This window comes from Saccopteryx leptura, chromosome 10 (assembly GCF_036850995.1).
Source record: "Saccopteryx leptura isolate mSacLep1 chromosome 10, mSacLep1_pri_phased_curated, whole genome shotgun sequence".
Lineage (NCBI taxonomy): Eukaryota > Metazoa > Chordata > Mammalia > Chiroptera > Emballonuridae > Saccopteryx > Saccopteryx leptura.
The window spans coordinates 9,561,429-9,586,860 of NC_089512.1; the positions used below are offsets into that span (position 1 = coordinate 9,561,429).

The 25,432-nt window shown below is 52.5% G+C and overlaps 1 protein-coding gene across 6 annotated transcripts in view; it reads left to right on the top strand.

The window, feature by feature from the left end:
- Positions 1-23,270, top strand: part of FYCO1 (FYVE and coiled-coil domain autophagy adaptor 1) — an 81,355-nt gene extending 58,085 nt beyond the window's left edge. For 5 of the 6 annotated variants that reach the window (XM_066351773.1, XM_066351771.1, XM_066351770.1 and 2 more), the window contains 4 exons: positions 1,022-1,117; positions 10,815-11,025; positions 16,995-17,104; positions 19,586-23,270. In XM_066351773.1, coding sequence (XP_066207870.1) covers positions 1,022-1,117; positions 10,815-11,025; positions 16,995-17,104; positions 19,586-19,661 — 493 coding nt within the window. In that variant the 3' untranslated portion in view covers positions 19,662-23,270. Of the gene's footprint in view, positions 1-1,021; positions 1,118-1,285; positions 1,633-10,814; positions 11,026-16,994; positions 17,105-19,585 lie in introns of those variants that run through there. The other variant, XM_066351775.1, reaches the window with a different exon arrangement.
- Positions 23,271-25,432: the final 2,162 nt, after the last annotated feature.

Here is a 25,432-nt window from a genome sequence, read left to right on the forward strand (position 1 = left end):
GGGCGGCTGCCGGCCGGCTGTGCGTGGGTGTGATGTCCAGGCAGTCCCAGAGAAGCCCGGCCTGGAGCTCAGAGGTTTCCCCGGAGGACAGAGTCCTGCTCTTGCAACGCCTGTCCTCTGGTGCCGAGAGGCTTTGTGTCTGAGACGGTCCTGTTGGAGGGAGAGGGGGCAGCAGCCTGTCCTCAGGTGGGAGGCTGATAACCCAGCATCCACACTTCCTGTGTGGCTCAGGCTCCTCCTCCTTCAGGCATCTGTTCCTGATTCTTTCCTCGACTTTGTCAGTGGCGGTTAAAAATGTCTTGTGGTCAAATAAGTACAGAAATGCTAGAGTTAAAATGGAATGGATGACTTTGCTGCAGAGCTTCTCGGAGCCTTGGATTTACTGTGGTTATTTAGATATGCTGTGACTTTAAGAGGGTCTGGTACTCCCGGCCCCTGGCACGGGTGTCCACTGACACACCAGGAGCCACAGGAAGTCTGTACTGCCAGGCCGAGCTTGCTGCCGCGCCCCTGCACAGCTGGAGTGGCTCGTGAGGGAAACAGGACATGTAGCTTCAGTCTGACTCCTTTGTCCACAGCTCTGTCCCATGGCCTCCCTTTTGGCCCCGACTGTTTCCTGCCCCATTAGCTCCAGGTGCCTGTTCTCATGCCCGGCGGTGGGCCAGAGCGGGCTCTGTAGTTGCAGCCTGGCGCTGAGAAGGCAGGATCCGTGGTGCTGCTGACCTGTCCCGTGGCTGTAGCTCTGCGGGTGTGGGGTGAGGGGTGGGCCAGTTTGGTTGTGGTCATCGCCTCCCCACCAGTGGGGTAGACGTCAGGGACATCATTGCAGCCCTGTTGTCCTCTCTCTGTCCAGTGGCCCTCTGCCCACAGAGTTTACCAGGCCTCTCTCATGGCCTGTAGAATTAAAGGATCTCCCATGGCATCTGAGGTCAGACTCACGACCCCAAGACTATGGACCTCAGGATCTGGGACCCCGTGTGCTTGTCGCTAAATGGCTGTGTTCTTGTTTGTGACATTTCAGGGACAACACATCAAACTCGCTAACCCCCGAGGACACTGAAGACATGCCCTTAGGACAGGATGCTGAAATCTGCTTGCTGAAGTCCGGAGAGCTGATGTAAGTGCGGGTCCCACGCGGGGCTCCCCAGGACATTGCAACTGGGGCAGAACCGCCGTCAGTGCCAGCGCCGGAAAGCACCCGCAGCACCGACTTGGCACTGCTGGTGGCTTCCAGTTTGCGCTCTTTTTAAGGTATAACTTATGTACAGCAGAATCCCCTTTGTAGTGTGTAACGCGGAGACTTTGACAAGTACTAGTGTAAGAATCACCCGCCGTCCCGCTCAGCCCACACCCACCTCAGCCAGGGGCTCCTACGAGCTCAGAGACCTCAGAGCTCAACCAGGTCCGCTCCCCGTTTCTGCCAAAGGAGGATCCTAATCTAGAAGAGAAAAGTGATGACTTGCCCCCGTAAGACCACTCACGATGAGCATACAGACCAGGCCCAGCACCCCCAGAAGCTCCCCGTGCGCCTCTCTGCCCACCCCTCCCACAGTATCCCCAGCAGTCTTCTTTTCATAAAAACAACTTTGTTTTGTTTTCTCATCATAAGGGAAATAAACTACATTTTCATTGTAGAAAATGTAAAAAGGAGAGACGAGTAAATCCTATCGGTAGATAGCCTTCCAGTCTTTTCTATACATGTGTACATAATCTTTCATGTAAACAAGGGCTCTACATCGTGTTTTGCATTCTTTCTAAGCTTCACATTGTGTGAGTATTTGCCACAGCATTCTTCTTCTCCAGTGTTGTGTTCAGTGGCTACATGACCGCACAGTGGTCACTGGGTAGATTCAGTCCCTCATTCACCGATATTTATTCAGTACCTCCTGTGTGCAGCGTACTGTTCGAAGTCCTTAGAGGGCATCAGTGAACAAACAGAAAAAGATCCCTGCCCTCATGTTCAGTGTCCAGTCCAGGAGGGCTTGACAAACAATGAATGTAAGTAAATAAGTAAATTATATAGCATGTTACAAGGTAGTACTTGCTATAAGAAAGAAACAAAGAGTAGGATAAAAGGTCAGAGGAATTTTCAGTTTTAGACACTAAGAAGGTAAGACTTGAAGAAGTTGCTATGCAGATATATGAGGGAACAGCATTCAGGCAGAGAAAACAGCCAGTGCAAAGGTCCTGGGGCAGGAAGATGCCTGCCATGTTCAAAGAATAGAAAAATGGCCTATGGTGGCTGAAGCAGAGAGAATATAAGAGACCTAGACAGAGAGGGAATAGGGAGTCCATAACACATCAGACCTTGTGAGCCATTGTAAGGACTTTAGTTTTTAATCTGAGGGAAATAGGAGCCTCCAAATTAGGTTTAGAACAGAAGAGTGACTTAATCTAATTTATATCTGAAAAAGGATCAGTGGTTGCCATGTGGAGCATGACTATGGAGGGTCAAGGGCAGAGTAGGGAGGACAACAGAATTTATATTTGTGCTGTGAGTCCTGTGGACAGTGAGCTTTTATTTAAGATTGTATTTGAGCAGAGATAGCAGATCCTTGATTTGTTTTTATCAGTATCTCCTTTGGGGAGACTGGGTATTGTCCTTCACTGAACATACGGTGTCCAAAAAGGTTAAAAAGACTAAAGGCACAATCCAAATAGTGATGCAGGGGGAGAACTCTGAAGCGTCAAATTATAAGATGACCCTGGCTTGATGGGGACTCTGTCAGCCAGTGATGGCACGCACAGTAATGCAGTAACGTTTCATGCTACAAGCAAGACCTCTTTTCCACAGTGAGCCTCTCTACCTACTCTGAGTCCCTGAAAAGTAATTAGAAATAAAGTTCAACACATGGAAAAATGTTTCACAGAATTAAATTTTCACAGAGGTGAATGACAGAGGTGTTCTTTAGCGCGTTGGGGTTTTTAAATCATTGGTTAGTCTTCTACTTGGCAAAGGTTCGGGCAGTGTTTTCATTTGTCCCCACAGCTTTGAAGGCAGACAGAACTCCCAGAAGCACCACTTGCTGCACAGTTTTGGGCGAGTTACCTAACCGCTCTGAGCTTTAGTTTCCAGCCCCGTGGTCAAGGGACAGCTGCGGAGATGAGGCTGGCCCCAGCCCCCGCCACTCCTGAGTTACAGCCCCGAGCTAACATGCCGCCTCTGGGGTTGCTCCGCGCTGGGGGGGCGCCACTCAGTCGAGACAGGCAGCATCGGGGAGACTGCCCTGTTCACATGGAGTTCCTCCTCTCGCTGCCTCCACCCAGTCAGGAGGCAGGCCCGCTAGTCTCTGCATACCCACGAGGAGGCCGAGGCATGGGAGAGGGTCAGCCCTGCAGCGGGAAGAAGTGAGGCGGGAGCCAGAACCCAGGCTTGTGTGGCCCTGCAGCTCATCTGCCCATCACATGGGGCCTGTGGAGTGCCCTCCGAGCAGAGGGACTCGCTCTCACTAAGCCGTCACACTTCTGGGAGAGGCTCTGCCCCCCTCTGGAGACCAAGAGCCAGGAACACAGCCCCAAGGAGCCTTTCTCCCCGAGGCCAGCACACCAGCCCCGTGTTAAAGCAAGTCAGGGCGGGGATCCAAGATGGCGGTGGAGTGGGTCCTCCCAGGACCAAACTGGGATTACAACTAAAATACAGAACATCCGACCTGAAGATCAACTGAAGACTAGCTGGACCTTATAACCAAGGTCCAAATCCTTATAACCAAGGATTTGCAAAAGAAGCCGCGTGGAGACCGGTAGGAAGGGTGGGGACTCAGAAAGGGCCGGCCCACTGCCATGTGTGGGGCTGAGATGCTAGAGGGCTGTCTCAGCTGCCAAGGTGCCCCCTACGGGGTGAGGGGTCTCGACCCAGACCGGACTCCCCAGCCCAGAGCATAAGGGCTGAGAAGAGGCACCCACATACCATCTGGCTATGAAAGTCAGTGGGGATTCTGTCCACCAGGGAGAGGCAGGACTCTGCTAGAAATTCAAGTGCCCTCTTAAAGGGCCAACACATAGGATCTCATTTTCAGGCACTCACCCTGGGCTCCAGCGGAGGGAGTGGAATCCTGTGAGGAGAGACGGGGGGTTGTGGCTCCACAGAGAAAGCTGAGGGACAGCCACCAGGGTCCCTGTGCTGAGTCCCTCTCTCAGTCGCAGGTGCAGTCTGTCCTGTGGAACCTGTCTCTCCTTCCAGCATCAGCCTGGGGGGATGCAGTAGCCCCACCCTCGGCTCCCTGTCATGGGGGACTCAGCTGCCTGGACCTCTGGTGTAGATATCCAGGCAGACTCAGGGAGTGTCGGTATCCATGAGTTATGTGGCTCTGCGTTGGGGGCCACTCCTCCACCAACAGCAGAGCCAGGCCTCATGGGGGACTCAGCTGCCTGGACCTCTGGTGTAGATGTCCAGGCAGATTCAGGGGGTGGCAGTATCCATGAGTTATGTGGCTCTGGGTTGGGGGCCACTCCTCCCACCTTCCCCCAAAGCTGACCAGTGCCTTCCCCCCACAGAAGAGGCACAGTCTGGGACAGACTGGCTTGTGTGGCTCTAGGACAGTGCCCACTTTTCCCTCCCATGCTCAACCAGTGCAGAGCCCGCCACACAGCCAAGTCTTGGTCTGTTCGGGTCTGATGATCTCCGCTGGCTTCACTCTGACGACCCCCTGAAGCCGCAGCCTACCACAGAGGTCTGTGGGTACCCAGCAGGTAGCAGGTAGCCTGGGTACACCCTGGAACTTCTACTCAGTAGCCTCAGTTCCAGCACTGACACCAAGTTTGAACAGTGTCTGTCCAGTGAATACACTCACCCCCACCTGGTGACTCACATGAACCTAGCTTAGGCACCTTGTGTACTGCCAGAGGCTCTTTCAGTGACGGAGCCTGACAGGCATCTGGAAGGCAGAGGCACGCCCTGGACATTCTGCTCACCTGCCCCCAGGCTCGGCGCTGGTGGGAGGCAGCCTTGGTGCACAGCTTGGTCCTTCCTACACTCTCCAGGGCCCATCACAAACAGTGTCTGACACTGACCTACATCAGAGTCCCTCCCAAGAGACCCCAGAACCAACACACCCAGTGGCAAGCATCAGACCTCAGACAGGATCCACTTAGCTTCACAAGTGGTGTGTCTAAAGGGAGGTCTCGACAGGAAGCTTTTCCACTGCGGTCAGGGTCCATCCTCACAGTTTGCCAGCCCGAGGGTCGAGCCCACACACAAACAGGCAGGTAGTCACTAAGACTCAATTACAGCAGGAGGGCTCACATAACCCACACTAGGACCATTCCTGGAGCACCCCGCTCAGGTGACCAGGAGACATCACCACCAGGTCCCGCAGGACACCTACTACATATGGCCACCCTGCCAAGACTGGGAGACATAGATGATCTACCTAATACACAGAAACAAACACCAGGAGGCAGCCAAAGTGGGCAGCCAAATGAACACGCCCCAATGAGAGAACAGGGGAAATCTACAGAAAAAAAGAGCTAAGTAAACTATATAAATGGAGACAAACAGTCTGCCAGATATAGAGTTTTTTAAAAATGGTTATAAGAATATCCAGGAAACTTATTGGCAACTTCAACAGCATGAAAGAGGACATAGAAACCATAAAAAAGAACCAGTCAGAAATGAATAATACAGTATCGAAATGAATACACTAGAAGAAATAAATACGGTTGTCCCTCGCCATACGCGGTTCACTTTTTGCGGTCTCGCTATATCGCGGATTTTAAAATTGTATATATCTAATTTTGTATCGCGGATTTTTCACTATATTGTGAGATTTTGCGGCATATAGGTATTTTATGTATTATTTTAATTATTTTTGCAGTAAAATAAGCATTTTCTAGCCTAAAAAATGGAAAATAATATTAAAAATATAACAAATATTAATTGAAACATTAAAAGAATATTACTGTATATTCATGGTGAGTATCCATATAGAATTTTATATGTTGTTAAAATTACATAGGTTTAAGAGTGTAGAAAGTGTTTAAGAGCATAGGAAGTGTTTAAAAGAATGTGGGAAAGGTTTATAAAGCCTTAAAATATATAAATAATATAAGGTCGATAGTTTACAGGTTTTCGCCTACCGCGGGGGGTTCTGGAACCTAACCCCCACGACAGACGAGGCACCACTGTAACAGGTTAGATGAAGCAGAGGATTGAATCAGCAACTTGGAAGACAAGGTAGCAGAAAACACCCAATCAGTGCAGCAAAAAGAAAAAAGGATTCTAAAAATGGGACAACATGAAGCACAAGAACATTTGCATCATAGGGGCCCACAAGGAGGCAACAGAGAGCAAGGGACTGAGAAACCTGTTTGAAGAAATAATGACTGAAAACTTCCCTAATTTGGTGAAGAGAAAATGGTACACAAGTCCAGGAAGCACAGAGATTCCCAAACAAGATGAACCCAAAGAGGCCCACACTAAGACACATAATTAAAATGGCAAAGGTCAGAGACAAAGAATCTTTAAAGCAGCAAGAGAAGGGACAGTTACCTCCAAGGGAGCTCCCAGAAGACTTTCAGTTGATTACTCAGCAGAAACATTTCAGGCCAGAAGGGATTGGCATGAAATAGTCAAAGTGATGACAAACAAGGATATACAACCAGAACTACTCTACCCAACAAGACTGTCATTTAAAATTAAAGGAGAAATATAGAGCTTCCCAGACAAAAAACTAAAGGAGTTTGTAACTACCAAACTAGTGTTACAAGAAATGTTCAAGGGTCTTCTTTAAGAAAAATAAAAGAGGGGGAGTATAGTTATAAAGAATAAAATGGTAATGTATATGTATCTATCAGTAATCACTTTAAAAGTAAATGGTTTAAATTTTCCAATAAAAAGGCATAGGGTAACTGAATGGATAAGAAAACAAGACCCATATATATGCTGTTTACAAGAGACCCACCTCAGAACAAAAGATACACAAAGAATAAAATAGGATGGAAAAAGATATTTCATACAAATGGAAATGAAAAAAGCTGGGCTACCTGCTGAGTCCGGCTCAGCAATGGGTTGGAACAGGTGAAGGGCGCCTCACAACTTAAGAAGAGACCACACAAAAGAAGATGTAAAGATGGGAACAGGGGACTCACAACCTCAAGGACTGAGAGCCCTGACTTCAAGTTCCTCGTTGTATTTATTACAAAGCTTAAGGACAGGAAGATAACTTTCTTCTAAGTTATCTTCTAATAACCGCCCCCTCTGCATCTGCCTCAGGGACGGCCTGCAAAGTCCGAATTATCCGATTATCTGCCTCCTTCTGCAGATAATCATGGACTGGCCAGGACATCTTCCCATAGGTAGCAAAACTTAGACCTGAGAAAATAGACTTCAAAACAAAAGCTACCAGAGATAAAGGAGACTACATAATGACAAAGGGATCAATCCGACAAGAGGGTACAACCCTTGTAGACATTATGCACCCAACACAGGAGCACCTAAATATGTAAAGCAAATCTTGATGGACATAAAGGGAGAGATCGACAGTAATACAATTATAGGGGGGGATTTTAACACCCCGTTGACATCAATGGATAGATCTTCCAGACAAAAAATCAAACAAAGAAAACAATCTAGTGGCCTTAAATGACTCACTAGATCAGGTGGATTTAATTGACATCTCCAGAGCATTTCACTGCAAAGCAGCAGAGTATAAATTCTAAGTGCAATAGAACATTTACTAGGAAAGGCAACATGTTGGGACACAAAACAAGTCTCAGTAAATTTAAGAAGATTAAAATCATATCAGGTATCTTCACTGACCATAATGGTATGTAACTAAAAATCAATCACAAGAGAAATAAATAAATAAATAAATAAACCAAAAACCACAAAACATATGCAAGCTAATTAAGATGTTACTAAGCATGTTACTGGTTTAACAATTAGGTCAAGGGAGAAGTCGAAAGATACCTTGAAACAAATGAAAATGTGAACACTACAACCCAAATTTATGGGACACTGCAAAGGCAGTCCTAAGAGTGAAATTCATTAGCATTACAGGCCTAGATCAAGAAACAAGAAAAATCTCAATTGAACCTTACTTACCTTTAATGGAACTAGAAAAGAACAAACAAAGTCGGAAGTGAGTAGAAGAAAGGAAATAATAAAGATCAGAAATAAACAAAATAGTCTAAAAAAAAAAACAATACAAAATATCCATGAAACCAAGATTTGGTTCTTTGAAAAGATAAACGGGATTGATAAACCTTTAATCACACTGGTCAAGAATAGAGAGGGCCCAAATAAAATCAGACATGAAAGAGGAGAAGTAACCACTGACACCACAGGAACACAAAGGATTGCAAGAAAATATTATGAAGAGCTATATGCCAACAAATTGGACAATCTGGAAGAAATGGATAAATTCCTAGAAATATACAATCTCGCAAAACTGAATCAAGAAGAAACAGAAAATTTGAACAGACCAATTTGATACAACTAATGAAATTGAAGCGATAATAAAAAAATTCCAATAAACAAAAGTCCTGTTCTGGATGGCTTCACAGGTGACTTTTACCAAACATTCAAAGAACTAACACTTATCCCTTCTCAAACTATTTCTAAAAAGTCAAGAGGAGAGGAGACTCCCAAGTTCATTTTACAAGGCCAGCATAATTCTAATTCCAAAACCAGATAAAGACACTACAAAGAAAGAAAACTATAGGCCAGCATCCCTGATGAACATAGATGCAAAAATCTTCAACAAAATATTAGGAAACCAAATCTAGCAATACTTTAACAAGATTATGCAATGTGATCAAGTGGGATTTAGTTTCAGGAGACAAGGTCGATACAATATCTGCGAATCAGTTAACTTAATAAGACCACATAAAGTGAAAGATAAAAACCATGATTATATCAGTAGATGCAGAAAAACTTGACAAAATCTAGCACCCATTTATGATAAAAACTCAGCAAAGAGGGAATAGAGGGAACATATCTCAACATAAGTAAAGCCATATTATGACAACGCTAACATCATATTCAGTGGGCAGAATTCACAAGCATTTCCCTTAAGATCAGGAACAAGGCAGGGTGCCCCCTTTCACCACTCCTATTCAACACAGTACTGGAAGTTCTCGCCACAGCAATCAGACAAGAAGAAGAAATAAAAGGCCTCCAGGTTGGAAAGAAAGAAGTAAAACTGTCATTATTCACAGATGACATGATACTGTGCATAGAAGATCTTAACAATTCCACCAAAAACCTGTAAGAACTGATCAATTCAGTAAAGTAGCAATGTACAAAATAAATAGCCAGTAATCAGTTGCATTTTTATAACTACCAGAAAGAGGAACTAAGAAAACAATCTCATTTACAATTGCATCAAAAAAAAAAAAAAAAAAACCTTAGAATAAATTTAATCAAGGATGTAAAAGACCTGTATTCAGAAAAGTATTAGACACTGAATAAAGAAACTAAAGAGGGCACAAACAAGTGGAAGCTTGTACCGTGTTAATGGATAGGAAAAATTAACATCAGTAAAATGTCCATATTACCCAAAGCAATCTGTAGATTCAATGCAAGTCCTATCAAGATACTAATGGTATATTTCACAGGACTAGAACAAATATTCCAAAAATGTATATGGAACCACAAAAGACCCCAAAACACTAATTATTTACACTAGCCAAACTATGGAAGCATTTCAAGGGCCCGTCAGTAGACAAGTGGATAAAAACACTGTGGTACATATATAAATATATACACACACACACACACACACACACACACACACACACAGTAGAACATTACTCAGCCATAAAGAAGAGTGAAGTCTTACCGTTTGTGACAGCATGGGTGGACCTAGAGGGTAATATGCTAAGTGAAGTAAGTCAGTACGAGAAAGACAAATGCCATATGATTTCATTTATGTGTGGAACCTTAAGAAAAGTATAAATGAACAATCAGGACAGAGAACAGGCTGAGGGTTGGCAGAGGAGACGGGTATGGGGGACAGGGTGAAAAAGTTGAAGGGACTGAGGAGCACAGATTTGTAGTGACAAAAGAATCATGAGGCTGTACACGGACAGCATAGGAAATATAGTCAATAATATTGTCATAACTATGTAAGGTGCCAGGTGGGTACTGGGCACAGAGGGGTGGGTACTGAACACATAGGGGGAGCACTTGGTAAAGTATATGATTGTCTAACCACTATGCTATACTCCTGAAACTAAGACAAAGTAATATTCAGTGCAAACTGTAATTGAAAAAAAAAACTGTAAAAATTCTTTAATTCGCAAAGAGAGAGTCTGGGGTGTTTGCACTTAGGAGAAGTCAGGGTGCCCACTTGGAACCTCGCGGCAGACCCCAGATTGCCACTGAGAAGCGGGAGAGCCAAAAGGCCAAGTTTTCTCACACTGGGTGTGCTTCCTGCCGGCGGTTATTAGATAAAGGGGGCAGGGAACTGAAGAGAGAAAGGGGACGGCTGGGCAGCCAGGCAGCCAAGCCCAGGCCTGCTCTCCCTCCTGTCCCCGAGGGGCCCGGGCCGCTCAGGCAGACCTCTCGGTTCCCACGGGGCTGGCAGGTGTCACCACGGCTCCACACTGGCCCGGTTCATCATCTGTCGTTTTTACCTCGGTGTCCCCAGTGCCTACAGTTATGCCCGGCCTGTAGTAAGTGCTCAGGAAATGCCCGTTGGCATGAGATGCACACCAGGGTTTTTCCCAAAATTAAGCCTGTTGGTCAAGGGGACCCAGGGCTTATCCTCCCAAGAGCCTCGGGTCTCTGGCCGCCTCTGAGCCACAGACAACCTGACCGGCAAAGATGACTTCTGCCTACTTTAATCGGGTTCCTCCCTGCATTCCTCTTTTAGGATGGAGTTACCCTTCACGGTGGAAGAGATCGCCAGCTTCGGGGAGGGTAGCAGGGAGCTGTTCGTGAGGTCCAGCACCTACAGCCTCATCCCCATCAGCGTGGCCGAAGCAGGCCTCACCATCAGCTGGGTCTTCTCCTCCGACCCCAAGAGCATCTCCTTCAGCGTGGTCTTCCGGGAGGCAGAGGACATGCCGCTGGATCAGTGCAAGGTACGCTCGCTCCCGGCCAGCGGGCCCCTGCGCACACGCCAGGACCCCGGGCAGGCCCCTCCCACGGCAGGGCGTGGCTCTTCTGCCTCCGGCGGGGCAGGACTTCCCTGAATGTTCTGGGCCCCAGCTGTGAGAGGGCAGGAGAGAAATCAGGGTGGGAGAGCCCTCTGGGCTGCATCGTACAGAACAGGCCAAGCACCAGGGCATGTCCTGCTCGGGGAAGGAAAGACCCGGAAGCACAGGAAAGCTGTTGTCCAATGTCTGAAGGTAACTCCTTATCAGACATCTTCTGTCTGACCTTGAGATGGATCCGTAGACATAATGTAGAGAAGTACAGTCGTATGACTCAATTTGAGGATTAATTTTTAACAGAGCCCTGCAGAGCAAGAATGGGCCCCCGTGGGAGGTCACCATCTCCCAAGATCTCTGCCTCTGGTTATTAGCTGAGGGTGTTCAACGTATCACTTCAGTTGACACTCAGCCACTGTGTCACTGAGTTGTTAGGGCTTGAAATTTTGGTGCCAGATACCAGTTCGTAAACTCGTAAGACATCATAAGCTTGCAGTATTGACGATGGCCTGGAGCATGGGTCTCAACCTGGGCCACACGTTAGAAATACCTGCAGAGCAGTTTCAACCCACTGCTGAGACCACACCCCACACCACGAAATCGGAATCTCAGGTGGCAGGGCACAGACGTCCCCAGGTGATTGCAGTGAGTAGCCCAGGTTGAGAGCCACCAGGCCAGATGGAGGGGAGGAAGTCAGAGTGCAGAATGAGCAGAACCCACGGAGGCTGGCGGAGTGTAGGGCGGGGAAGGGGGTCGGGGTGCATGCCTGCACCTCCGCAGGGCACGAGAGCGTGTGTGGGTGGGAACCTGTGTGCCATTTAAATCACTTAGTGCAGGAACGGTGAGGCTAGTCACACACTGGACAGCAGCTTAGAGTGGGTCCCAGGCCCTTAATATGCTGGCCCAAATCTCTATTTTCCAAAATGACAAGAATCAGGACAGAGAAGAGCAATTTGAGGTCGTGTGAAGCAGGACTTCTGTGATGTCTTTGCAGTACTATCCATTCATCCCTCGTGTGGCCACTGGGTGCCCTGAGGGGCTCAGGGTGAAGAGGGAGGGGCCCCGAGCTGAGGGAGCTCCGGGCCAGGCTCGGTGGGCTCAGAGCAGACTGCTGCCCCTGGCCGGCATCCACGTGGAGGGACGCCTGTCCGTCTGGGTTTGCTCTCCGGCCGTCCCTGCCCTGCTCGTTGTGAGGTATGCTTGGTCATCCCTGTGCTCTTCACATTCCCTCCTAAATGTCACTGCAGCCTCCCTGAGTCGCCTTGTTTATTGGAGTCTCGTGTTCATTCTTACCTGAACACTGCTCGGCTCTCTCGTCCTTTCAGGGGCTGACAACCACGCCACCTGCCTAGCTCTGAGGCCCTTCCTTCCTGAGAGGGTGCAAAGCCAGGAGGTCCTGCGGGTGTGGGTCACCTGGTGACTGCGCATGGGGAAGGTGGTGTCTCACTCTGTGGGCCAGGTCTTCGTCAGGTTGGCAAATAAGGACACAGATGCAGAGTGACTTGCTTGGGTAGTTAGTTGAATAGCAACAAAACTCCCGTGCTTATCAGCTCCGCCCTGACCCTGCTGCACAGCTGAGAACTCACGCCAGCATCTTTGCAGTTCACCCTCCTGGTCCCAGGACCACCGGCGCCCAGCGCTATGTCCCCCCAGATTACACGCTGCTGGGTGTCTATGGCCAGGAAGAGGGAGCGAGAGAGGTGGCTAAACCAGGTGTCCAGGCCTTTGCCATTCCAGCTGCCCACAGGTGGCTGAGCCATAGGTCTCTGCCTTGCTCAGTCTCTCACCTGCCAAATCTTCATGGCCCTGGGACACCTTTGTGGCTCTTACCGCAAATCAGGAGTTTGGGGACCTGGAGGAGCTGTCCTCACCTCTGGCTTCCAGGCACCGGCCTTCTGGGGGTTTTGACCACCACTGTCTTTCCCACAGTGGACACCAGGGGGCAGAAGGAGCCCATCTACAGGGTGAGGGACCAAGATGTTCCGGTGTTACTTCTGCCTGAGGTCCCCACACAGATGTCAGCCTGGGGAACCTATTTCCAGCACACATCCTCAGTTCCGTCCTGGGAACTCCCCCGCATGACCCCGTGATCGGCCTGGGTCGTACAGGAAACAAAGGGACGCAGTGTGACGTGCAGTGCAGACACAGGCGCTCTGCTGCATACTTGCAGCCTGTCCGCAGCCATTTGTGGGGTTTCTGCTGCACGCTGGGCTCTGTAGGGCCTGCTGGGGACAGAGAGCGAAGGACAACGTGGGATCTGCCCTTGAGGAGCTCGCAGCAGGGTCAGAGACTAGTAAATAAGCAACTGTGATTCCACATGGGTGGGCACTGTGAGGTCCCTAACCCAGCCTGGCTGCAGTGATCAGGGCCGGAGACCCCCAGACCAAACAGAGAGGCATGGTTAGAGGAGACACAGCCAGGCACAGGGAGGAGCACAGCGGAAGGCCAGCCTGTCTCCAGAGGTACCTGTCAGACACTCCCCACCTGGGCCACCCTCTCTCGAGTGTGACCTCCTCCGTGCCTTGACACCGAGGCTAGAGATTATGAATTTGGGGGGGGCCCTTGATAAAAGGAACAATACACCAAAGACTTGAGGCCGCCCACATGCGGGACACAGGCCCTGCACTCTCTGGGCCAGGGGTCCCCAAACTTTTTACACAGGGGGCCAGTTCACTGTTCCTCAGACCATTGGAGGGCCGGACTATAAAAAAACTATGAACAAATCCCTATGCACACTGCACATATCTTATTTTAAAGTAAAAAAACAAAACGGGAACAAATATAACATTTAAAATAAAGAACAAGTAAATTTAAATCAACAAACTGACCAGTATTTCAATGGGAACTATGCTCCTCTCACTGACCACCAATGAAAGAGGTGCCCCTTCTGGAAGTGCGGTGGGGGCCGGATAAATGGCCTCAGGGGGCCGCATGTGGCCCGCGGGCCGTAGTTTGGGGACCCCTGCTCTGGGCAGAAGACCCACATTGGGCCAGAGAAACTCAACAGCCAGCCTGGGGCCACAGAGGGAGTCAGGGGCAGCACCAGGGCTTGGAGCAAGGCCCTATAACTCTACTTTTTAAACAGCTTTATCAAGATATAATTCACCCATTTAAAATATACAGTTCATTGGGTTTTTAGTATATTCACATAGTGCAACTATCACCTCCATGGGCTTTCAGGTCATTTTAGTCACACCCCCAAACCTTGGACCCGTTAGGAGTCCTCGCCGGCCTCCACCCCCAGCGACCGCCGGACCACCAACCCACTTTCGGTCCTTTGGACTTGCCTATTCTGGGCATTTCGTGTGGAAAGAATCATACAGTGTGTGGCCTTTGTGACTGGCCTTTTCCATTTGGAATCAAACTCATGCTTTGTACCAGGACCCAAGCCACTGGAGCCCATAGAGAGCTCAATAAAGCCAACTCTTTCGCAGATCCGCCGTATAAAGCAGGGCATGGCCACTCAGCCACGCCGCCCGGTGAGCGACGTCCCCAGAGCTCTCAGCAGAGCCTGTCTCCCAGGTTCACGGTCATCTTCCCATCCCCTCAGGAACATGAGCTCTGACACCAGAACCATTATTAGTCTCCCCTAGATGTTTTGATTCATTTACTTAAAATAATAGGAGAATTTTACAGATTTTGACCATGGTAGAAAAACAGCAGCCGAAGTGAACAAAAACTCTCTAGAATAGGATGTTTGAAAGAAATGAAGAGTATAATCTTAAACAGAGCCACTTCAGAGGACCTGCCTTCATGAGCGCCTGGTTGATGCTTTGTAACCAGGCCAGTGGCGGGAGGTGTGGGGCACAGGTGCCTCTGCGTGACCAGCAGCCCTCCTCCTGCCTGCAGCTCTCTCCCACCGAGCTCCCGAGGGTCTCAGGCCACGGAAACAGACCCAGCCACTCAGCGTCCCAGGATTCTCTGTCCCCAGTGGAATTAGAATATTATCCAACATTAATGGAACTTAATGAGATAATGTACAGAAGTCACTGCTGCCGCCAGAGCCCACACGTCGTAGGTCCTCATGCATCTTTGTCCCCTCCAGGCTCATGCTGGGCCCCTCCTACTCCCTCGCCACCACCTTCCAGCCAGAGCAGACACACTGTGGTGTCAGGAACGCACCCTGTGCCCTCTCTCTCTCTCTCTCTCTCTCCTGTGCCGCTGGGATCTCCCTTTTGATGTCTCTTTGTCCCATGTGTTATTTAGAAGTGTGATTTAGTTTCCAAATATTTGGGGATTTTGCAGAGATCTATTTTATTTTAATTAATTTCACTGTATAACTTGAATCTTTCTATATCTAAGTTGGGTTTGGGGGGGTTGTATTTTTCTGTATGAGAAGCAGGGATGCAGAAAGACAGACTCCTGCATGCACCCGTCTGGGATCCACCCGGCATGTCCACCAGGGGGCGATGCTCTGTCCATCTGAGGCGTTGCTCCATTGCAACTGGAGCCATTCTAGCCTGAGGTGGAGGCCACGGAACCGTCCTCAGCGCCTGGGTCAACTTTGCTCCAATGGAGCCTTGGCTGTGGGAGGGAAAGGGAGAGAGAGGGGAAGGAGAGGGGGAGGGGTGGAGAAGCAGATGGGCGCTTCTCCTGTGTGTCCCGGCTGGGAATCGAACCCGGGACATCCACACTCCAGGTCGACGCTCTACCACTGAGCCAACCGGCCAGGGCCTAAGTTGTTTTTTAACAGTCTAGTAGAATATGGCCTACCTGGTGCGTGTTCCAAGTGCACTCGATAAGAATGTGTGTTCTGCTGATGGTGGTGGAGTGTTCTGTAATTATCAGTCAGATCAAGTTAGCTGATAGTGTTGTTCAAGTCTTCTCTTTTCTTACTGAGTTTCTGTCTACTTATTCTCTCAATTATTGAGAGATATTGAAATATCCAGCTATAATTGTGAATTCATTCTGTTTCTCCATGTAATTCTACCATTTTTTGCTTCATGTCTTTTGAAGCTCAGAGCTTCATTTAAAAAGGGTCCTCCCAGAGTATCCATGGGGCCCTTTCAGCCTCTGTGATGGTTCCTCTTACCTGCTTTTCCTCCCAGGTCCGTATTCCCATGGGTAGTATTGTTATGTCCTCTTGGTGAATTGACACCTTTACTATTATGAAATTATCCCTGCTCATATTCTTTGCTATAATATTAACTTTGATGTTAATATAGTCAACCCAGCTTTGACTATTGCTAGCCTGGTACATCTTTTTACATTCTTGTATTTTTAACCTTGTTGTACCTTTGCATTTAAATTGCATTTCTTGTAGGCGTGAGGGGGGTGGGGCTTGCTTTTATCCACCCTGACAACCTTTGCCCGTTAACTGGGATGTTACTCACCTTTAATGTGGCTATTGGTCAGGGTAGGTTTGAGTCACACATGTTCCTGTGTTTTCTGTTTGTCCATCTGCTGGTGGTTGCCTCCTCTCAGAGCAGCAGGCTCGGCCGGGTAAGGCTCACCTGGTTCTCACAGAGATCACTGTCCTTTGCTGCCTGGTGTCCAGTGTCTTGACTAAGACTGGGCCCAACAGGACACAGCCAGGAAGATGGATTTCACCTAGAATAAGCCTGGATCCCTGCAGCCAGGAAGGGCCTGCTTCTCCAGATGGCAACAGTCAGAGGAGGCTGGGGACCACTCCTGTGGGTGTTGACCAGTTCGCGATTCTGAAATGAGTTTCATGAGACTCCAACCTTCCCCCTACTACAAGTTATCAACAAACCCACGGTGTGTGGACGGCAGCCCACCTCTTCTGGGGGCTGATCCTGGTCCCAACCCAGCTCTGAGCTCAAACAGGGCCCTCGCCTCCCTGGGTCTGTTTCCTCCCCCAAAGTGAAGGGTCCTCCCAGAGGGTCCATGGGGCCCTGTCAGCCTCGGTGATGGTTCCTCTCATCTGCTTTTCCTCCCAGGTCCTCATTCCTACGACCCGATGCAACTCCCACAAGGAGAACATCCAGGGCCAGCTCAAGGTCCGCACGCCCGGCATCTACATGCTCATCTTCGACAACACCTTTTCCAGGTGGGGCCTCCGCACTCGGCAGCGTCCAGACCAGCCGCCAGCTCTCTAGAGCAGAGGCGACGTTAAAGAGATGATTGAATGATCATCAGCTTACTAGTAACAGTCCTTTGATTCTAGACCCCTATACTGAGGTGTTCCTGTGTCTGTCACCAGTAACACACAGGCTAACAGCGTCTCACTGCGTGCGGGCGTGTTCTCAGCCCCCACACTTACTGACTGCCCAGCCCCCCAGCACCCCCCTGTAGTAGAGGCTGTCTTCCTCCTCGTGTTACCACGAAGGGACTGAGGACCAGAGGGGCAAGAGTGACACTCCCCAGTCACACAGCTGGTGACAGAGCCGGATTTGAACACAGGGCCCGGCTCCGGACGCTGGACTCGGCCGCAGACTCTCCTGCCTCTCTCTGCTGTCCAGCCTAGGTTCCCACCGTCCAGCCCAGAGAAAGGCTCAGTAAACACAGCGGAAGGGTAGATGGGCAGACCAATGAACTTGAGACAGGGAGGAATGAAAGGAGGAAGGCTGACGCCGAGATGAACAGGACTGGAAGTGCGAGGCGAAGCCCCGGGCCCTCCCGGGCAGGGAGCAGGGGCGCCGCTGCGGCCTCCGGGAAGCCTGTGCCAGGGCGGCGGTGCCGGCCCACAGCGCGGGGCTCGGGCGGGCGGTGGAGTGCGTGTGGGGAGACGGGGCTGCAGGGCAGCGAGGGAGGAAGTGGGAGAGAAGCCCAGCGTCAGGGGCATCGCCCGGAAGCCAGGGCTCACGGAGCCACGAGACAGGGAGCTTAGGTCACTGACACCTGTCCCCTTGATGTCTTCTGGCTTCAACATAAGCCCTAGTGGGGCTGCCTCTTTAACAAGACCTGCCTGATCTCTGAGGGGCGCCCCACGCTGGGGGCCTTACCGCCCATGGGCGCCCCTCCCGGTCCCGTCCACTTGGTTGATGAGCGGATAACTTGACAAAACACGCTAGGGGAAAGCTGCACGGCCCCTTTCCTCGCCCAGGGCTTGTGGGCGCCCCCCAACGGGGAGGTCAGGAGGGCGGGGCTCCGCCGTGCCCTCTCCCACACACCCCTGCGAACAGGAGCACGCCTGGAGTGAGCAGGACTGGGGGCACAGGCCCAGCATGCCCAGAGAGCTGGCCCAGAGCAGGCAGGCCAGCCTGGCACAGGCTCTGCCCTGTCCTCTGTGGGCCGTAGCTGGGCCCGTTCCCTCTGCAGCGGCACTGAGCATTGTCACCACCTCACTGAGCCTCACTGTGGGGTGACAGGCCAAGAGTGGCATGCTGCCCTGGCCAGATAGTTCATTTGGTTGGAGCACTGTCCCAAAACGCAGAGGTTGCCGGTTCGATCCCCAGTCAGGGCACATATGGGAATACTGATGTTCTTGTCTCTCTCTCTCTTGCCCCCTTCCTCTCTCTCTAAAATCAATAAGTAAATTTAAAAAGAAGAAGAGGCGTGTTGAGGGCAGAGCACAGTGCCAAGCCCCAGACCTGCTCCCAGTTACCATTAGAGGGGGTCTTGTTGCTGTGACAACCCACCTTCGCCTACTGAGCCCATGGCAAAGCAGATTATATGCCCAGTCGGAATGAAATCGACACTGATCTCACCTCAACATGGCTCCGCCCAGACCCCTGGCCCACACCCCTATGGAGTGCAGACTGCCCCGCCCTCGCCCCCAGGGAGTGCAGACTGTCCAGGCCCCGCCCCCACCCTCGCCCCCAGGGAGTGCAGACGCCCAGGCCCCGCCCCCGCCCCACGGAGTGCAGACCGCCCTGTCCCCGCCCCCACCCTCCCCCCCAGGGAGTGCAGACCGCCCAGGCCCCGCCCCTGCCCTCCCCCCCAGGGAGTACAGACTGCCGAGGCCCCGCCCCCACCCTCCCCCCCCAGGGAGTGCAGACCGTCCAGGCCCCGCCCCCGCCCTTGCCCCCAGGGAGTGCAGACTGTCCAGGCCCCGCCCTCCTCTCCCCCCCAGGGAGTGCAGACCGCCCAGGCCCCGCCCCCGTGGAGTGCAGACCTCCCAGGCCCTGCCCCTGCTCTCCCCCCCACGGAGTGCAGACCGCCCTGTCCCTGCCCCCGCCCCCGCCCCCATGAAGTGCAGACCGCCCAGGCCCCGCCCCCATGGAGTGCAGACTGCCCAGGCCCCGCCCCTGCCCACCCTCACCCCCATGAAGTGCAGACCACCCAGGCCCCGCCCCTGCCCACCCACCCCCAGGGAGTGCAGACAGTCCAGGCCCCCGAGGGCCCCCAGCCTTTTCAGAGTGGCAAGGGAAGGGGTGACCAGCGTGAGACCGCATGGGTGCTTCTGCCCCAAGGCCCTTGATTCTTTGCCGGAGGAGAACTCAGCTGGACAGACGGGAAGTGGGGTGAGGGGCCCAGGTCTCCCCAGAAGGGTCCCTGTGCCATCCTGCACCCACGCCAGCCAGGCCTCCTCAGCCTCCGCCCCCAGCTCTCGGGCTAACACCCTCCCTTCTCACTGCTGTTTCCACAGGTTCGTCTCCAAAAAAGTGTTTTATCACCTGACAGTTGACCGGCCTGTGATCTACGATGGGAGTGATTTCCTGTAGCCTCAAGCACCCGGATTTTAATTATTTTATTTACCCACAAGAAACACTACTCCTCTCACCTGTTACATAAAACACTAAAACGAAACAAACTCGACAACAGCAAACACCAGCTGCTGCAAAGCTGATCAACTCTGCACCTTGGGCGCCATGCTGTCGCTGGTCCTCAAAGCTGTGTTGCCGGGAGCGGCGGGCACTCAGTTCTGAGCACCGGCTCTCCAGTCCCGGGGCTTCCAAGGCTCAGCAACGTTCCCATTGGTTAGGGACCTCACCCCTCACAGCAGCTTAGACACTGCTGAGGGCACAATCGGTTCCAAGCCTCCTGTGGAGAGTTTCACGGGCCAGAGATGATACCCACTTCTGCCCGTGGAGAGAGTTGCCCTGCTGTGCCCAGCCTGGGCCCGGCCCGGGCATCCTGAGTGTCCATGGGTTGGGATGCCCTTGCCAGACCCTGGGAGGCCCTTGAGTCCCAGGGAAAGAAGGCCTCAGGGTCATCCTGAGCGTCAGGGTGCCCAGGGGCCCTCCCGAGATCTCAGCCAGCCTGGTCCCGTCATGTCCCTGTCCCTTTCTGCCCCAGTAAGTTTGGGGTCCCTCCTGAACCCAGCAATCTCAGAGGGGCCTCCAACTGCATCTTCCTCCGGCCCTTCTGTCTGGGCAATTCTGTCCTCGGGCAAAGCCCTTCCCCATCCCAGCTTCTCAGCCGTTCGAGATGTCACCCTGAGGATCAGGACTAGACGGCCCATCCCACTCGGTCTGCAGTCGCCGTCCATATACAGACGGCTAAAGCCCAAACTAGCTAACGTCAGTGCCATGGCCAAAAAGCAGGATCATGCATTGTCCCTTAGATCCACTTCTCAGCCGATGACCTGACTTTATTTATACAAATAAGAGCGGCCTCACCTGCGGATATGCTTGTTGATAATCATAATCAGGATGAGAACCCCTTTCAAACATCAGGGCCTTCCTAAGTCTTAGGTGACTCAAGTGTGAACAGGCAGAATCCACGACTCTGCTGTCTGTCACCTTTCAGTCCCTGCTCCCCCGCCGCCTGACCCCCTGCACCCATTTGCCGACTGCCTGCTGCTCAGCCTGTGCCTGAAAGCCAGGCGCCATCTCCCCCGGGGGCAGGTGGGCCGTGTCTCCTCTTCCAGGGCAGGAAGGAGATCATGTGTTCTCTGTGACCCTCTTCTCCCACCACAGAGAGAAAGCTCACCTTTGATGGCCAGTTTGTGCCTGTTCCCCGAGGCCAGCGCCTGTAGCCAGGGCCCCGGTGCTGCCATGGGCGAGCAGAGCACCCACCAGCATCCTCCTCCATGGGCGAGCAGAGCATCCTCCAGGGCCCCGGTGCTGCCACGGGCGAGCAGAGCACCCACCAGCATCCTCCTCCATGGGCGGGCAGAGCATCCTCCAGGGCCCCGGTGCTGCCACGGGCGAGCAGAGCACCCACCAGCATCCTCCAGCTGGCCTGCTGACCGGGCCGCGTCACAGCACCTCAAGGCCTCATTCTGTCGGCCACACGCCTGGCCTGACTGGTTCCGAGAGCTCGAAAATGGGTCGGGGCCCCGGGCCGAGTCCAGCACAGAGCCCACACGCACCGCACAGCAGCGCACTCCCGGGGGCAGGGGCGCAAGGGGGTGCTTCAGCGATGCTCTCGGACCCCTCATTGAAACAGGAGGCTCGGGCTCTTCCAGTGTAAGTGGGGCGGGGGGAAGGGCGAACAGAACCTTCCAGGGGAAGCTGGGCCTCTGGCAGAAAGCCGGCAGAGCCTGGTCTTCAGAGCCACATGCTTGTCCTCGCTGGCGTGTGCAGAGCCTCGGGGTTGATGGTTTCAGGGCAAGTTGTCCTGCCTTTGCTCCCACCCGCCTTCTAGGAACAGTGGGAAGTAGTTGGTTCACCACGTGAAAGAAACTCACTTAAGTTAAAAGAGAGCCCAGAGCAGTCTGGAATTCTTTGAGTGCTTAGCTTTTCCAGGGTCCTGTGGGGACCGGCCCCGCTGGTGGCCTTCCGCTGGTGGCACCAGAGCCTAGTGGGTAGCTGAGGTTTCCTGCGAAAGGCCTGGCACATTCCAGCCAGCCAGGGTCCTGCTGCCGATTTAAAAGCCACTTGGCTCCTCAACCCAGAGCCACTTCTGGAGAGCAGCGCCCCTTGGGTGAGCGCCCCGGAACGTTGGCTGCAGTGTGCAGAGGGGCCTTGCTGTGTGCAGAGGGCTGGCCAGTCCCCGCAGTCAGGTCCGGCCTCTGGGATGTTTACCTTCCATGCCAGGAGGGCTCCGCTTGCTGTGGCTAGAGGACGGCGTGGCCTCCGTGCGTGTGGCTTGTATACGTAGCTTGATTATTTCAAACAGGTTCCAGTGTTACTGAGGTTTGGAGCTGGGGAACTTTTAAAAAGTGCAAATGACAATGAGCTATTGAGGTGGTAGCCCAGCCAGCAGATAAAATTACACTGAATATCAGCAAGGAAAAACACCCTTGGAATCCTAGATCACTACAAAAAAAAAAAAAAAGGACCAGCCACCTGCTGCTGGCCCAGCTTTCTGAATAACAGTCATTTTTTTACTGTTGGTAACCAGCCGTCTTGCTCACTACGGCCTCGGAAGCCACTAAACCTCGCTGAGAACGTGGCCTCTTTCAGGCACACTCATGGGGGGGGGGGGGGCGTGCTGGGGATAAAGTGTGGCCTCTGCAGAGCACACTGGCTGCAGCCCACTGGACTCCCTGGACCAAGAGCAGACAGATTCTCTGGGACTGAAGACCCATGGGGTTTGGAAGGTAGAAATGAAAAGTCACATTACTATAACTCAACGTTAAAGGTGGTGGCTTTCCCAAACTCTTCAGTTGTCTCCCACCGAAGGTATGAAGCCGTTCCAGACTCCCATGAGAGGAAGCCCCATTTAAGGATGCAGTGTGTGTGTGTGTGTGTGTGTGTGTGTGTGTGTGTGTGTGTGTTTGTTACGGTACTGATTAGATGCCCACTGATGCAATTTTATAGGAGTTTCATTTTTTTAAAGTCTCTGTTGGCAGCTCTGTGTGCAAATCCCATCCTTGGCTCAGGGGTGTTGAGACTTAGAAGCCATTTGTGGTGCTCAGAGTTGAGAGTCGCCCTTCAAAGACTGTTGAGTCAGCCATCCACCCAGACAAAACACCCAAAGGATACTTTTCAGTGGAAACTTGGGTAAGTTTTTCTCATTCAATTCTGATTCTTCCAAGGAATGAGAAAGACAATAAAGCCTTTTCCCCTCTTTTTTAAAATAATGAAGCATATTTTTAAATTTTGGGAGGTATTTCTGATTGAAAAAAAAGCTTCCACAGAACCTTATGACAAGTTACTCAGGCACCCCTGCCTCCGGCGGCCACAGCTGCACGACTTCCGGCGGGAATTGCACTCTGACTGATCCTCAGTTCTCACGGCCTCACGGGACGGTGGGTCTGGGAACCCAGTTCATTCTTATCTGCCAAAGAATTGCCCAGAAGCACATCAAATGCCAACACCACCCCACCTGCACAGTGGAGACGGGAAACTTGTATCCCAAAATATTTCTTGATAGCATCTGCTGCACTGTTTGGAAATGCTGTATTTTTAATCTCAGGATTCAAATAAACACTATGACATGAACAGTGCTGTCCTCTTTAGTTCATTGAGACTCCAGGCATGTAATGAAATTGCCCAGACCCAAGTCGTAGGTGAGCTGGCCTACTGGGAGATCAAGGGCCCCGGCCAGCAGATGGTTCTGAGAAGTCGCCACACGGCCTGATATCTGGAAACGCCCCGTGCTACTCTGAGGCAGGTGTGAACACTTGCCTGAGCAAACACACCATTCCAACCTGCTGCCCTCAGCTCAGATGTCGCTGGTCCTCTGTGGCACTCACGGAGCCCTGAGCTCAGAACACGCTTCTGAGTTCCCAGACGAGTGAGGTGGGGGAGAAGGTCACATGTGGCCTAAAACCATGATTAGTCCACCTGTGGCACAAAGCTGGGCAAGACTGCCCGGCCGGGCAGCTGGCAGAGAGGCATTCAGGGGCCCAGCACGACTTGCACGGCTCTCACCGGCCACGCCCAGAGTGGTCCCAGTCAGTCCTGGACTGGGCGGCCGGGCAGGTTGAGGTCTGGCTGGGCGGTGCATTCGCACCTCGTGGAATCCAGAGCTCCTTCCCCTGACTTCCCTGTGCCTCACAGAACGCCTCCCAGCCCCGTCCCCTGCACTTCCCGCCTCCAGACCTCCCTGGGCCCCCGGGGTCCCGTGTGGCTTCTCCTTTAATCAGCTATTCAGGAGTGAGTAACACTCTGCATCCGTGTTCTCCCTGGCTTCCTTCATCTTCCTCTCCCTGCTTTCCCTCACTCTCACTGCCTTGAGCCTGTGCCAGACATGAGTGCGGTCCCCAGTTACTGAATCCTTAAAGACAGTGGTCAGTCCTGGCGCCTGGGTCCGCTGTGGGTCCTCAGCAGTCCCACTGGCCAGGGACAGAGCTCCCGGGACTCCCGTGGCAGAGAAGGACCAAGGGCAAGCCCACAGGAGGTTCCAGGCGGACCTCGGTGAGCTGAGCCATCACCAGACCCCCCCCCCACCATGTTCCCTCTTTTTAAGTAAGGATGCCCTCAAACCAGCGGCCAGCTTGAAGTGACGATAGATCGGTTCATCCAAGTGCCCACAACGGCTCGGGCAGAGAAGGATCTCCTGACTAGAACAGTCCCTCCAGAGCCGGGGGGCTGGAATGAGAACCGCCCGAGGCACTGAGACCGGCAGCTGCTGCCGCTGGGGCTGGGACCTGGGGCTCCGACACAGAGGCCCCATCACATCTCCCCCATCCGCTAAACCACTGAGCGGCCCAAGGCCCCATCACATCTCCCCCATCCGCTAAACCACTGAGCGGCCCAAGGCCCCATCACATCTCCCCCATCCGCTAAACCACTGAGCGGCCCAAGGTGGCCAAAGTCTGCTCCACGTTGTCCAAGCCCCATCATTGGTCCCAGGCTCCTGGCCCAACTCAGGGCCGCAGGCTCCGCGGCACTTGGTGGGTCCACGTCTCTTCACGCCACGTTGGTCCCTTGGTGCCGGAGGATGTAGCAATCCCCCCCCTCCTCTTCCCCCCGGTGACTCAGAAAGACACTCTCAGCAGGGTCAGCCCTTTCGGTTTGAAGATGCGTGGGAAAAAGTCTGGCTGGGAGCTCGCCGCCCACACATGTGTGAAAAGCATAGAGCTGGTGAAACCCGTCCCCGGAGATGAGAAAACGGACTTCTTTCTGAGAGAGCAGTTGATGGGGGAGCCATGGAAAACCAGGGGGACGGCACAGCTATTATGAAAGCCACTCGAAGCGGGTGAGGGTTGAAAGAAAGGTCAGCCTTTTACTTTTCCCACACCCACGGGCTTCTGAAGACAGGGTGAAGCCAAGCAGCAGTGCGATGGCCGAGCTCGGCCTCCGAGGTGTGTCCCCTCCCTCCCTCCCTGCCTGGGCCCCGTGGGAGGACAGTCCCCTCCCTGCCTGCCTGGGCCCCGTGGGAGGACAGTCCCCTCCCTCCCTGCCTGGGCCCCCGTGGGAGGACTGTCCCCTCCCTCCCTGCCTGGGGCCCTGTGGGAGGACAGTCCCCTCCCTCCCTGCCTGCCTGGGGCCCTGTGGGAGGACAGTCCCCTCCCTCCCTGCCTGGGCCCCCGTGGGAGGACAGTCCCCTCCCTCCCTGCCTGGGCCCTGTGGGAGGACAGTCCCCTCCCTCCCTGCCTGGGGCCCCGTGGGAGGACAGTCCCCTCCCTCCCTGCCTGCCTGGGCCCCGTGGGAGGACA